Source organism: Varanus komodoensis, unplaced genomic scaffold, assembly GCF_004798865.1.
Source record: "Varanus komodoensis strain SLA01 unplaced genomic scaffold, ASM479886v1 scaffold12, whole genome shotgun sequence".
NCBI classification, from domain to species: domain Eukaryota; kingdom Metazoa; phylum Chordata; class Lepidosauria; order Squamata; family Varanidae; genus Varanus; species Varanus komodoensis.
In genome coordinates this window covers 1,717,814-1,732,932 of record NW_025335349.1, presented here as the reverse complement: position 1 = coordinate 1,732,932, position 15,119 = coordinate 1,717,814, and the positions used below count along the sequence as shown (strand labels likewise).

General features: G+C 40.5%; 1 protein-coding gene across 29 annotated transcripts in view; it reads left to right on the top strand.

The window, feature by feature from the left end:
- The window catches only part of DST (dystonin), a 370,183-nt gene that overhangs the window by 148,209 nt on the left and 206,855 nt on the right, over positions 1 to 15,119 (top strand). For 28 of the 29 annotated variants that reach the window (XM_044421565.1, XM_044421571.1, XM_044421551.1 and 25 more), the window contains one exon: positions 1,486 to 1,578. In XM_044421565.1, coding sequence (XP_044277500.1) covers positions 1,486 to 1,578 — 93 coding nt within the window. Of the gene's footprint in view, positions 1 to 1,485; positions 1,579 to 13,554; positions 14,558 to 15,119 lie in introns of those variants that run through there. The other variant, XM_044421555.1, reaches the window with a different exon arrangement.

The window sequence follows — 15,119 nt, the reverse complement described above, 5'->3', positions numbered from 1 at the left end:
TTAGAACATATTGTCTGGAACCCTTTCCACATGCTGTTTCACAGAGCAGAAAAAAGTTAATGTAACTAGAGAAAGGCTGAAGAAATTGCATGAGAGGGCTTCTGCCCCCATCCATCCCACTGCCTGCATACTCCTGCAATAGCACCTACCCATCTGCTGCGGCTGGGTGGCTTCCCTTAGGAACCCAACACTGTGTTTTAAAAGCATGTATGATTCTCATATTAATATAATGTGGGCCAATATTGGTAGTGAATTAATTCCCCCCCACATTATTGTTACAAGGCTGCTCTATTGTATGTATGACAGGTCTAGTGCCGCCTTCCAGTTCCATGTTATGTCTTAATTCTTTTGTTATCTGTTAGATATTTGCTACTTGTTTGGGGGCTTTTGTTATTAACATGTGAGTGAAGATTTCCAGATTAGAGAAAATTAATGTTGCTGAAATATATCTCCTAGAAGACAGACATTATTAGGTTAAGAATTTGTATAGGAGCAGTGAACTCCTTTTGCTAGAATGCTGGTTCCGTAACTTACATTTGGAATTTTAAAGTACTTTATGTTCTGATTTAACCAGTTGAAAGAAGGATAGAGTAAGTACATCAGACTCCTCTATCTGCACTTGGGATTTGGAGGTTACAAATGGTTTATGAGAAAATTGAGGGCATATGTTAGTGAGAAGAAAATGGGGAAATTACACCATTTCACAGCAATCATTAAGTCTATTTAGTGCATCATTTTGTGAGTTGAGCCTCAGAGTTACTGCTTAAACATTCATACCTTTCAATCCGGAGATTATTTCCTTTAAAATGTGGTTGCAATAATACAAAGAAGTCAGAAAGACCCAAGCTATTGCAGTTTAATTGTATCCTAAACAAAATGCCCAAATTTGGTAGATTTATTTAAAATTGGCATAAGATCCGATGTCTTTCTTACATCAGAGATTCTTCACTTCAGCTGGATCAGTAAATAATAGTGCAAATAAACTTAGCATAATAATAGCTCCCAAAATATTTGGAAAGTTGAATAAATTAGGAATATGGAAGTCATAAATATCACCAAAGCTTAATTCTGATTCTCCGAGACTACATCTAATATTGTTAATTAGTCATTGTGTTCACAGCTCCTTGAAGAGATGAAGAGTTGTTAGCATGCTAATTATTATTATTAGCAGTGCTAGCATTATCCATGTAAAGATTAATATAATATGCCTTGGCTGGTTTTAATAGCCAGTCTCCTGTGTGGGCTCTCTCAGTACAGCTGAACTTTTCCCCAATACAGACAGTGGAGAAAATAGCACTCCTCCTGTCAGAAGGATTTCGGCTCTGTCAGAGGTATTCCCTACTTTCCCCAAGAAGCATCAGGACAGAATTCATCTGGAAATTATCATGTGTGTTGAAAATGCAAATAACACTTTCTTTATTGCTATCATCACACGCGAGAGTCATAATGTATGTTCTTAGCTTCATTTTTTAAACTTCTTTGCAGGTGAAATTGGTGAACATTAGAAATGATGACATAACGGACGGGAATCCCAAGTTGACTTTGGGATTGATATGGACCATAATTTTGCACTTTCAGGTAAGATGACTGTTCCCCCCCCCCCCCGATGCTCAATGACTATACTTGTCAGATGTTATTATGTGTGCATTACAAGCATTCAGATACGGACATTTGCAAAAGTGCTGCTTCTTTTCATCCTGTGCTTGCTGCTGCCTCCCCCTTCTCGGGGTCTGGTAATTTATGTTGTGGTCCAGGAAGGATGCAGGCACTGTTGGGAGTACTTCACAGAGCACAGCAGAGTGAGTTTTCCACCTGGTACTGGGCTGGGACTAACAGTACTACAGTCTTTGGTGGGAAATTGACACCATGAATGAAATTTACTGTCAGATTCTGACAAAACATTACTTGAAATCTAACAGCTATGTCTGTCTCTTTCTCTCTCCACCCCCCCCCACCCATTCCATTTTTAAGTACAGGGACCTGATCTTAAGAGGGGACCCCACACTAGAGTCCCAGTCCCTCCTTCACACACCTAATATAGAGTAAAAAAAGAAATAAAAAGATGTAGCTGCTAGATGGGATTGGGATTCCATCCCTGGCCAAAAAAGATAATCCAGCAGGACCTAGGAAGTACTTACTACTAGAACTTTTCCTACGCTCTCTTAAAGCTGCTACTGGACCTTAGGGAAGAATCCAGCTGCTACTGGATTAAGGAGAATCCAGGAGCAGGACAGTTTGTGAGTGCTGTCTGAATGGATGCAAGCTTTTGAATTGAATGTTGCAAAAAGCATTTAATCTGAATGTTTATGAAGGTTGACCCCATTCGGATCAAGGCATGGGATGGCTGTCCGTTACAGATTTGTTCATATATGAAAACATTCTGTGATAAACAGTTACTTTCCTGTTGTAACAGTGGAGTGTGTTGGTTGTGCTGGATCACACTAGATGGCACTAGAATTGTTGCATTGAGTGTACTTATAGAATCTAGTGCAGCGGTCCTCAAACATTTTCAATAGGGGGCCAGTTGAAAGGCTGCAGTGACCATGGGGCATGAGCCAGTGAGGTGCCATTGGAATGCGGGAGGCTGCATTGGGCGCACACAGTAGTGGTTCGCTAGCTTGGAGATCTCCCAGCGAGTCCAAAACCATCTCCGAATGAGCAAGCCACCCCCCCACACAAGGCGAACGGTGGCACAGACCAGATGGATGGCCATGGTGGGCCGGATCCGTCCTGCAGGCTGTAGTTTGAGGATCCTGATCTAGTGAATGTGCTATTATGGCTTCTCAGGTCCAGTACTAGAAAGCTAACATTTGTTTGTAAATGATGTTGCCTGCATTATCTTAAACCACATTTATGAAAACCACAGTATTATGATGAACTGTGGTATGGCATTTGAAGTGTCTATTTGCCCCTGATGAATATGCAAAAGATTTAAGCCATGCTATTTGTGATTTTTTTGGTGCTGTTTTTGAAAACAGTAGTTGAAATAAGTGACTGTTGGAAAACATATTTATATTCCTGATTAGAGAAGCCAAACACAAATATTAAGCAATAGTCTGCAAAAGATTTACAGAGCAAAATAAAATCAGAATCAAACACAGAACTCTAACACAGAATCAAAAGCTATGGCTTTTTAACACCTTTGGCAGGTTTAACTAAGATTGTCATAGTTATTTGCATCCCGCCTGTACGATGAGGCCGTAAAATAAGATATTACGTAAATTTTGAATGTGTGTGCTTTCAACAAGGTGGGCAAAGCTGTTGAGAAGCTACTTCCGCAGTTAGTGCTCCTTGGGCCTGAAGAGCAAAGTTGCTTCTGAGCTCATTCAATGTTTGTGCAAGTGAACAGGATTTTACTTTTGTTCTTTCTCTGAAAACATACACATCCATGTCATACACCTACATGGCCTTTGGAATCTGACAGCTCATTGCAACAGAATCAACTCTGCTTTATATTTCCCTGCTTCTCTGGAGCATTTCAGCTTTCTCTTATATAAGTTTTAAAATCCTAAACTATGGAATGCTGTCCCAAATGAGGTCATTTGGTCTCCCTCACAACCTGTTTGTTTCTTCTTTGGCTCTGTATAATCTAGCAATAGTTTTAATCAGTCTTTCTTGTTCATTTAATCGTTATTTTTAATGTCACTGGGGAGAGCATCCCACAGCACAGTTGGGGCCCCCCACTGAGAGCACCCACTCTCTTATTGCCATACTTAGGACCTTCTCAGAGGACACAGAGTAAGGCTGCAGAGGTTGATTTCAGTGTATTGTGGGGTTCAAAAGTTTTGGACTTCAACAACTGTTAGTTTCCTTCTTGCATTACTGCTCTAATTATTATTTTATTGTCATGTTATTTTTTTAATTGTTGTCCACTCTGAAGTAAGCTGCCAGTTGAGTGGCATATGAAAGAAAGGAATGAATGAATGCACACCCACACACACACCCCTCAGCCTGACCCATATTTAAGAATGGCGAGACTTGTAGTTCAAAACAACAGGACAGCACTGAGTTACAGAAGGTCATTTTATCCATTTCTCTATGCAAATATATGTATAAGTCAAATATAAGTTTCCAAAATTGTGCTATCTCCTTAAGCTACAAATTGTTTACCTTACTAAAATATTGAAGTATCCCCTGGGAGTCCTGCAGTGGAGGGGACATGTTTGATCACTGTTTTGCCTGTGATTTTTCAATCCTTAAAGCAGGGCCAAGTGACTTCGCAGCATTCAGAAATGATTTATGTCGAGAAAAAGAGAAATACTGAGGCCAAAGAGGTGCTCATGCCCTCATGAGTTTAAGGTCTGGGGTGTGGACAGCAGGCAACTGTGATAGCTGTGCTGGGACCAGGGTACAGGGGCAGGGCAGAGTCCTGCAGTGGGTTCAGAGGCACATTTGTGTAACCGTCCAGAGTCAAGCCAGGCAGATGAAAGATTCAAACAACACAGTCCAAGATTTCACAGTCTAAGGGTCAAGTTCTAGAAAGACAATAACATGTCTGTTTGAAGCAGGCAAGGTCGGGGAAGAAGGGTACAGATACCTGGGAAGGCCTGGTCAGGCTGGAGCAAGCCAGGCAGGTGGACAGATTCAAACAAGGCACTGTAGGAGCCAGAGAGTGCAGAATCACCAGGACTGTTCATATTGCTGTGGCAAAGAGCAGTTCTGCAAGGAGGCCTTTTATGCTGGCCTCGAGAGCCTCCAGCTGCACTGCATACTTGCTCCTCAGCTGTTCCCTGCGATCACCTGCAGAGGTATTCTTGGTTCTGCAGGCGCTTGGAGGCCTGCACTTAGGCCCCGATCCTGACAATGAGGCTTTTTAGGGTTCGTTCTCTGCTGAAGCCTATTTTCAGCCATGTAGGAACATGTGATTGCACAGCCACATTTTCCTTTGCAGCACAACTTGAGGCTGCCATTGAACCTTGAACCCTGCCTCCAAGGATTCAATTTTAAGCTGTTCATAGTTTAAAACAGGCAGACAAAAAGTCAGTGATTGATCTTTTTGGAGAGCTAAAGATGGAATTATTTAATCTTTGAAATTCAATACTTAGTTGTTGGAGGTGAAAACTATTATTTCCCATTTTTTGATCATATTAGATGAATCGTAGACTATTATTTATAACACCCTGCCCCCCATTTTAAAGTGTTACTTCCTCCCTGTTGCATCTTTAAGAAGTTCCCAGTTGCTTCTATCTGATAAGCCTCCTCTTTATAGATTAGGTGTTCAGGCTTTTCCAGATAACTCTCATAGGCAATTTAAGATCGGGTTATTTTGGAATACTGCAGTCTTCAGAGCTGCCACAAAGCAAACAGATGCTTGTTCTATGAGGCTCAGCTGTATTTTGATTTCCTGCAAGGAATGACTTATTACAAAAAAATTCTTTCACTAGATATTGTGTAGTTCTTATTACATAAGCATCAAATGAAAAAGGGCCAACTCAGATTTGCTTCATTCTTTGTTATGATGTCGCATTGTTGCTAGGTGTAGGACTACTTCGCATGCCTTAGCCTTGGGCTGGATGCTTCGCCAGATTTTTGTCCTCCTTTTGTTCTATTCCATTTCAATGTTAATGCCCCGGAGACTTTACTTAGTTCGCTGGAGTGCTACAAGTTTACACCATGAGTTACGTAAGGCAGCTTTGATTTCATCTTGGTGGTGATTCTTCTGTAGAGACTTTTTTTTAAAGCATTGGTTAATTTGGCTAGAACTGATGTACTTTTTATTAAATCATTTGTATACTTGCTTTCATTTTTACAACCCTTTTTTTACAACTCTTTGCTTCCACTTAATCAACATCTTATGATTGACTGGGTTGTAGGTTGTGACCCAGGCTTGTGAATCTGGAGTGCTGAATTGTTTAGGGGCTAAATGACCTAATGGTTCATTCAAGGTTTGTTGCTGGGTTAATGCCTCTTACTTCCAGTAACTCCCAACAACATGGTATTTAAATAAATAAATAAATATTACTTGTGAATCAACCAGTTGCAACCAAGTTCTGTAAATAAAAGGTTTACTATTTCAGTTCACCCTGCAGTCACCTGGTTATATTTCAGGGAATTGATCTGAGTTTATACGAAGAGAGTCTGTTGCTAGTTTTCACCTAATTTCTAGAATAACCTAATACTCTAATGGCATTGTGCAGGGACTAGTTCTGGATAACTCTCCTGTTCCCACTACCTTCTGGGCAAAGAAATGAACAAATGGTTCTCAACTTAATTTCTTAGCTGCACATGAAAGTTAGCCTTGCCTTTATGTTTGCCTCATTCTACCCACACGATCAGTACTCATTCCTGTTGGAGTGCTGGCAGAGATGTTATTTCTTTCAGCTTATTCATGTAGACAGCTCCTTGGGTGAGCTGTGTACTTGCTTCAGTAGCACACTGTCAGAAGAGATGCCCGTAGAAGATTACAGGCTGTATTTGAAACCAGTGGGTCATCCAAGTTTTCAAGCCTGGCTAGATCTTGCCTTATGTTTTACCTTCAGAAAAGTCTTTCAGGTTTGTCAGCTGCAAAGTGAGACATAGACATTTGCTTGTGAATAAGGAAGGATTCACCAGTGCATTCACTAGCATTCACTAGTCCTCTCCTTCCCGAGACTCTGAAGAAGAGCAGAGATTCTCACTAACATCATAGTGCACTTACAGAGATTCATCCCTCCCTTCCATTCCTCTTGTGAATTGGAGAGCATAAGTGGGAAGGCTTTTCTTCATTCCCCTGGCATCAGAGGCCCTCAGAATGCCTCAAAACTAGTTTGACATGAGGGAGCTCACCTTTGCATCTCAGAGCTGGGAAGGTCTGAAATCACAGTGAGGTTTGGCAGTGCTCTGACAAAAGCTCAGTGTGACATCAGAGGCAAGAACCTCCCAGTGGGAGAGGAGATGGTGCATTTGGCAATCATAAGTTTTGACTTGCCTCCAAAGCTAGAAAATGTGTGAACATTTTGCCAATAACATATATTGAGAATTGCAGAATTTCCACAATTACATTTTCCACATTTACAGCAGTTGGACATCTGGTACTTCTGTGTCCTAAATATAGAAAGAACAGTTCTATGACACCAAATTAATCTATCAACGAAGTGATCTAGCCAGTGGTTAAAAAAACAACAACAAAAAGGTGTTTGGTTGCTACTAATTTGTTTATCAATTTATTACATTTGTGTCCTGCCTTTTTTTCCTCTGCAAGAAAAAAGCTAATCCCTTTTATTCTCACAATATGCCTGTGAGGTAATTTTGGTTGAGAGTCAGTGACCGTCCCGAAGTCACCCAATGACTTTTGTGCTTAAGCGGAGACTAGAATCTGGACCTCAAACTCCCAGTCCAGCAATCTAATCAGTACACCACATTAGAATTTATTTGCTGAAAATTGCATTATTGGAGTCATCCCTTAGATTATTTTTATTGTATTCCTTCCTTACCATTAACATTTAACATCTGGAACTTGAAAACAGCAATACTGATTGTTTTAACATTTCTGCATGAATATATATATATTCATTTTGTACAATGAGCTGAAAGTTCTGAAACACCATTCTCAGCTTCCATTAGCAGGTATCTGCTATTTCTTTTCCTAGAATGTCCTGAAATGATGCTACATCTGGGGCATTCTGGGAGGATTGCTGCTGTCAGGTAGCATCTGCTGAGATAAACTATGCAGCCACTTCCTAAAGCAAGGGAGGCTTTAAAACATTTTTTAAACAAAAAGAGAGAGGGGACCTCTGACTCCAGGAACCTTTTACAGACCCTCACTCCTCCACCAAAATGCTCTCTAAGAAACGACGCCTGCAGATGGGGCAGGAATCAAGATGTTGCCACACTCTGTATTCTGTGATATCCAAATGTTGTGGCATGAGAGCGGCTTAAGGGTTTTATTCAAACTTAAACCATCAGGTTGGATGCATCTACAGTAATGTGCTCTTGGATAATTTCTCTTGCTGCCAAGAAATTCCCAGCGCATCACCATGGCTGAGTAGTCATGTTCTTATCCTGAGTCAGGACTGACTAGACAAGGAGAGGGTAGGGCAGACTGAGGTTACATTACTTGCATGGTCGAGCAGATACCCATTGCTGTATGAGCTCCCTGAAGAAACACAATTCTATCTTTTGGGTTAAAGCAGGGATGTAGAACTTCAGCCCAGGGATTTTCCCAGAGATTGCCACGTCCCCTTCCCCTATCCTCTGGGCTGGCCCATTCATTGTGCAAAGTAAGGCACCCAGTTCAGGCACTGTGCTGCAGGGTGGACCCGCCACTGCCCTTCATTGCGTAACAGTGCTTGGTTATGCTGCGAACTGACCCTCCTCTCATTGCCAGGTTCCCCCTCCCTTGCTCCACCTGCCCTCTTGTTGCAGCCACTGCCCCCACCTCAAGCAGAGAAGTAGACTAGTCTCACTGACTATAGGAACAGTGCGCCACATGCTTGCTTTAGGCAAAAGAGGACCATGCATGTGCAGTTGTGGGAAAGTAGTGCATTTAGGACTTTTTCTCCAGGATTGTGCTACCGAGGAGGAGGAATCCAGCACATTACACATTGTAAAATAATAAGAAAGCAAGTGACTGCTGGGTTTGTTTTCAGAGCCCAGTGCAGGGAGGAGAAGGAAGCCACAAATTCTTCTTTTCCTATAACCAGTAGGGGCAGCAGCAGGCAAAGCCAGCCGTAAGCTCGCCTGTGTTACTGCAGCACCAAGACTCCTTTGCTCTTTTTTGCCCTTTTGTGGTCAGCTTCCCTCCTGGAAGCTGGGAGTGGAGTACTGGCAAAAAAAGTGAGGTTGAGTTACGGGAAAAGAGAATCACTGTCTGTGCCTTCTTGTCACTTAAAAAAGCTGCCAACAACAACACCCTCCACTGCATCTTCTAAGAATAGGCACATTACTGTTACCTCATCCGTCTCCCTCACCCAGGCTTTACTAAGGGGCCCTTAGTTTGAAGGATGTTTGTCCAGCTCGGCTTGTCCCAGTAGGCTTTGTCTGGAGAGAAAGCAGCATGAGCATGGCAAACAAACCTGCCTCTTCATAGACACAATGAAGACCACACCGAAGAATGTAGATGTTGCCTCTATTGTGCTGGAGATTTCTAAGCTGGGCCAAATTTCTTTCTTTTCCATTTCTTACCATCTCCCCTCTCTTATGCCTTGACTTTGCTTCCGCCTTCCTTAGTTGCTCCTTGACTCAAGTGCTACCAGTATGTGTGTAACACACGCTCACTTTTCATAGATAGGGCAGGGGTCGTGGTGCAATTTTCTGGTTCACCTTAGGGAACAAAGCATTTTGTGTCGGTCCTGCCTTGTCTCACCCTTCCCATAATCACCAGTTGTTTAGTGGTTTCCTGACTTTTATTTGCCTTTCTTTTAAAAGGTTGAAATGCTTCTCCTTTGAGATTTTGTTACTGGCACTAAAAACTTTAAGCCAAAATATGCCACCATTTTGGCCCTGCTTCCATACTGCAGTTCCTGGGAACTTCTCCAAGCCAGAATTCAGCCCTTAGGCTGGAAGAGATTGTGCAGCCCAGGGATGAAGGGTGAAATGTGCCTATAGTTCGAATCTAGAAAAAAACTGAGTAAAATATTTTAGAAACACTGCCGTAGATAGGCTGACCTTGTTGATCTTCCTTTGTTGATTATTGTGTTGCTTTTTGTTCTTAGAAACATGACTATGGAGGCAAGGGCACTAAATGGCATTGGTTCAATTAATGTGGAACAAAGAATAATGGAACATATTGTACATGTATACATAATAGAACATATTGTAAATAAGGCAATGACAGCTTTGTCTTGTTCACACCCCCCCCCCCCAGCAAATCATGCCAATTCCATTACAAAATACAGAAGCACAAACTTGCCTTCTTTTGGATAAGGGAGGCAGCTTGCTATATTTAGCTAGCATTGGTTATATTTCCCCTGCTCATTGTCTTTACTATGAATGTATAGCTCCATTTACATTTAAAAGAGCAGCAATAAATGAAAGCAAAATATGTTAAGCAGCTTCATCCTATCTGCTGTTTTAACTGCTACGGCACTAGAGATACCTGTGTTGCAAAACACAAAAGCTCATTCAGCACACAAACCTGTTTTTTAAAATATTTTCTGAACTTTCTGCTGTACTTTCTGCTTCCAAACAGTTAGGCTATGATACTTGGGGTACCGCATAGTCATACCCTCTTTTTCAGCCCCTAAAAACTGAGCATATACTTTCTTATTACTCCTTGATGGTCAGAATAAACTGATAATCAGTTTTCCTTTTCTAAACTTTCCCTATATTGAGAGAGAATAACAGCGATTTATATATTAGATTTATATCCCACCTTTTTCTTTTTTTAAAGAACTCAGTTGGCTTGCATCATTCTCTTCCTTCTGCTCTTAATCTTATCTCCACAACAACCCTGTGAGGTGGGTTCGCCTGAGAGTCTGTGACTGACCCAAAGTCATCCAGTGGGCTCCATGGCTGAGTGGAGACTAGAACCCGGATTGCCTGAGTACCAGTCCAGCCACTCTTAACCATGACATCACACTGGTTCTCATTGCCGACAGTGATGTGTTGGTAATTGTTCTTTCAATAAGTGTCTTGTTTGGGTGACACCAATATATTAATATTAAATTATTGGAGACGCAGGTGGAGTGTATGTGCCAAAAAGAAAACAACACAAAGTATGTTGTCTCCTAGCAACATTTTAGGGGTAAGGGCAATTTTGATTCACTATGAGAAAGTTAGCATATGTGTTCTTCCCTATTCCCTCTTCCCTTAATTTGTCTGAAGAGGAGAATATTCATTCTTAACCATACAGGCATAACTTACTAATGAAACAACATTAAAATATCTTTTAAATGTTCATGCCTTCATGAGTCATACCAGTTTTGTGATCTTAACTGGCATGCTACAGATTAACATAGCCAGAGTTTCGAGAGTAACCCTAGGACATAGGCAACCTCCAGACTGGTTTAAATATGATGGCGCAGTATGGACAGGATCTGTCATAGAACTAAGTCTTTAACGTGCCTTATGAAATGATTGAAAAATAGTATAATGTTGTCCATTAGAAAATAGCTGAGTTTTTTGGCAGGATTTTCTTTACAACCCCATGATGTCATCTTACATAATGCAGCAGACATGCACAGGAAGGCCTCCAGCGAATGTTAGCTTAGTGAACTTCTGGGTCCTCACTTTTTCGCCAGTGTGCACTGATTAAAATGACACAGACTACATAATGGTGAACTTTGAATGCTCTCCCCCCCACACACACATCACACTGGGACACTGCATTTTACTGTGCAGAATGCTGGTAGCATAGACACATCTGCCCAGAAATATAAGGCAAGACATATGCACATGGAGGCTAAAGTTGGCAATAAGTTCTCATTCAGAGGGTAAATAGAATCAGGCTTTGATACTCACCCTATGTATATGTGTATAGGAGTAACTCTTAAATTTCAAATTGTAGTTGATCCGTTCCACATATTGTTGGTTCGCATTAATGGAGCTGCGAGGATACAGGAACCATACTATCTGTTCTTTTAATGTAAAAAACAACAGATCAAAGTGGATAAAGACACGTCTCTAGCGTGGTCATTTTGGTAGACATATATAACCCTATAGCTTGCTGACAGGCAGAAACTGTTTGATCAAAGCTAATGTCATTAATTTTCAATACTGGAAGTTAAGTCCAAGGGCCAATTTACATGCCCACCAGATTCGTGATAGCAGTTTAAATTACTGTGTATATTGGCTCATTGCTGCAGCCAGCTGGTTGTATGTACTTGCTCTCCCTCATTGGCATTTAGTATTTTACATGCCATCATGAATGACCAGGCATGAAGGGTTTGAGTGATGTGCAGAAAGCTTAAACTTGTGGTGGCTGTACATGACTGGCTTGCCACAGGGAACAAGGAAATACATGCTGCAAGTTTGAGAAGCTATGCAATCTCAGTGCTACTTGTGAAATTTTAGAACTGTTTCATCTAGTGGTATCTGGATGTTCCAGTCCCAAGACAACTGTGGCCAGTACCATTCTGCTACTCAGGACCCTTTCCCCTTGTGTTTGCAGCAAAGAAATTTGGCGAAAAAACGTTATTAATGAGTACAGATCATGGTTTGGGGCACCACTGTTCATGATGTTATTTATGATAGTAGCCCTAAAATACACTTAAGCTTAATGAAGAAAGAACTAAACAATTGTTCACCACATCAGTACCAAGTGTTCTTCTGAATCGGCCCTTGGTATCACAGCTTGATTTGCACTTATGTAGGATTCATATAAGACTCCATATAGTGAAATGTATTTTCAGGGCCATTATTTTGCACAACATAATTTCTACTGTGTGTCATTTATTACAGGCTGTGTTGTCATAAATGATGCTCTAGAGCAGTATCATAATGCTATGTAACACTCCCAGTTTTGTAACTGGAATCCCACCATCCTGTCCACTTACAATAAAGCACTCGGAGGAGGGCTTTCTCTGCGGTGGCGCCTAATCTGTGGAATGCGCTCCCCAGAGAGGTCCGCCTGGCGCCGTCGTTATTTGTTTTTCGGCGCCAGGCAAAGACCTTTTTATTTAAGCGTCATATTAATTGTTAATATTATTGGATTTTATCTGGCCAGGGCGACTTATTTTATATTGTTATTTTTGTGTTTTAACTTTATGTTTACACTTTACAAACATTTTAACTTAAGGTTATAATTTAATGTTTGTATTTTAACTTAATGTATTTGTATTTTAACTTACTGTTGTAAGTCACCCCGAGGCTTCGGCGAATGGGGCGGCATAAAAATGTTTTAATAAATAAATAAATAAATAAATAAATAAATAAACTGCAGCTGAAAACTGAAGGGCATCTTTTGAGTTTTGAGGATAAAAATACATGTTTAAGACCTCCTTCAGATCAGATGCTTCAGTGCCTTCACCATTGCAATTAATTACAAAACCTTGCCATAGTTCAGTGTCATATACAACACATATTTGCCTTTGAGCATTTCTGTTCTTAGAAATTTATTATGTTTTATATGTATAAAAAGATATAGATGTATTAGTGCACAGGGGGAAAAAAGCTTTCCTGCTGAAACCAAAGAAGCTTACGTAAATATACTTTCGTACCAGATAATCTCCAGTTCACAATAATTTTATTCACTGCAGTCTACCCACTTACCCTACTTCTTCTTTTCTTCCTCTGGTCTGCCTGCTAATCTTAAGATCTCCAGCTAAGTTCAGTTTTTTCCAGATGACATAACTCACCTGCAGAAGTTTTAGGTTGGGTGAGACATAAAGGCTTTTCATCTTTGAACTCTTGCATGGTACAGTGTCCATGGATCAACCCTGGACACTGTGCCATGTCATTGTTTCCTGTTTACTGTTGGTAACCAGATTGCAAGAAATTTTTTCATGCCTTGCTGGTATTTATAGAGCTGTAGTGCTGGTTAAGCGTTCCAAAGGTCTTTTGACTTTATTTTTCGTTTAATATGGAGAAAAAAGTTAAAATCTATATAAGGATTTTCTATTGCTATTTGGTGCTATGTTATTCCTGCAAAAGGCTATCAGCAGTACTGTTTAATGCTGAGGCAGTGATGTTTGCTTAAGAGGATTGGTGGCCAGAAATAAGCTTTAGTGTCTAATCAGACACAGGCCCAGCCTGGGCACAATGCCACAATATTTATTGCGTATGCATTTCTCATAAGCAAAATGGCTACGTCCTGAGGAACGGGGAGTGCAGTCTGAAAGATATTTGGGTATAAGCTGGAGGTCTTTATCTGAAAATGATTTCAGCTCATCAAAAACCGAGTAAGATGACTGAGTCTGTGTGGCTGTGATACACTCGGAGCCAAATGGGGAATGTCTGTGGATGTGTCAGGGCTGACAAAGAAGAACAGTTTTTGGATCCTGCCAAAGCTCCCTTGAGTCCTGCAAAACAGTCCCCTGGAAGAAAATACTTCAGGAGGAAATCAAGAAAGAAACAAAGTGAAGAGGAAAAGAAACCAGAAGACATTGATGAAAATGAAGGAAACATTCAAATCAAAACAGAGCATTCTAAAAAGTCAGCAACACATCTCAAGGAAAAAGAGCTCTGTGAGTCCGTTATACAGAAGGCTGCAGTGGACAGAAGTGATCTGCTTGTGCGTACTAAAGTTACTGGTGATCTTGTTAAAACAAAACTGCTAAATGATATACATTGTGATTCTTATACTGGGAATGGTGCTTGCACTTACAGCAGAAGAGCTAGTAAGGCAGAAGAAGGAGAGAGATGGTTACCTAAAGAAACAGAAAGGGGGCCAAAAACAGAAAGGCCCGCCCAAGAAAAAGAATACTCGAATGATGGGATCCTGGGAGAATTAATATTCCAGAAAAACAGAAAATTCCTGCATTTTAAAACAGAATCTAATTCAAACTCTGTGTTAAAGGAGCAGTGTGAAGAAAATGCATTAAACATTAACAATGCTGGTGATAACCCAGGACAGGAAAACAATTATCTTCAACCCTTTGAATTTAAAACTGAAAACGACCCACAGCAAGTATTTCCTAAATTTGGGATTGTGCCTTTCTCAGTGGAAAATGCAATTTGTAGTGTTTTACCAAACAGCAAGGTAAATTCATATAGTTCTGCAATAGTATAAAACCAGTTTGTTTAGTGATGCTTATTCTTATGTATTATATACAATTGTCATTACATGCACTGACTTCATGAATGCTTAATATTTCATAAGTACTTTTGTTGTCGTTGACTCTTGATTCTTCCTGTGATTTCTGGATTTGTTTGCATTAAATCAAAAAAGAATGATTTTGAGAATAACTCCTTTTAAAATATTTACCTCTATTTCATCTATTATATTATTTAGTTAACTTTTGAAATTCAACAGCATTGCATAATTCCTTTATTAGGACCAACCAAAATTTCACAAAATTCAACAAGCTTTCATCTCCTCCAGGATCCAGTGAATTTATTGGATGCATTATTTTAAATAAGGGCCAGTAAGTCAGAGCCTATGGGCATCCCCTGGTTTATATCAGGTGCAGCCCACTAAGGATTCTGACTGAGCTGCTCTCCTGTTTTCTATTAATCAACTCCTATATCAGCCTGCTTTAATCTGATGACCCTCTGGAGCTGACAGCTGTGGAAGTCCAAAATACCTGTATGCCTCCAGGTGG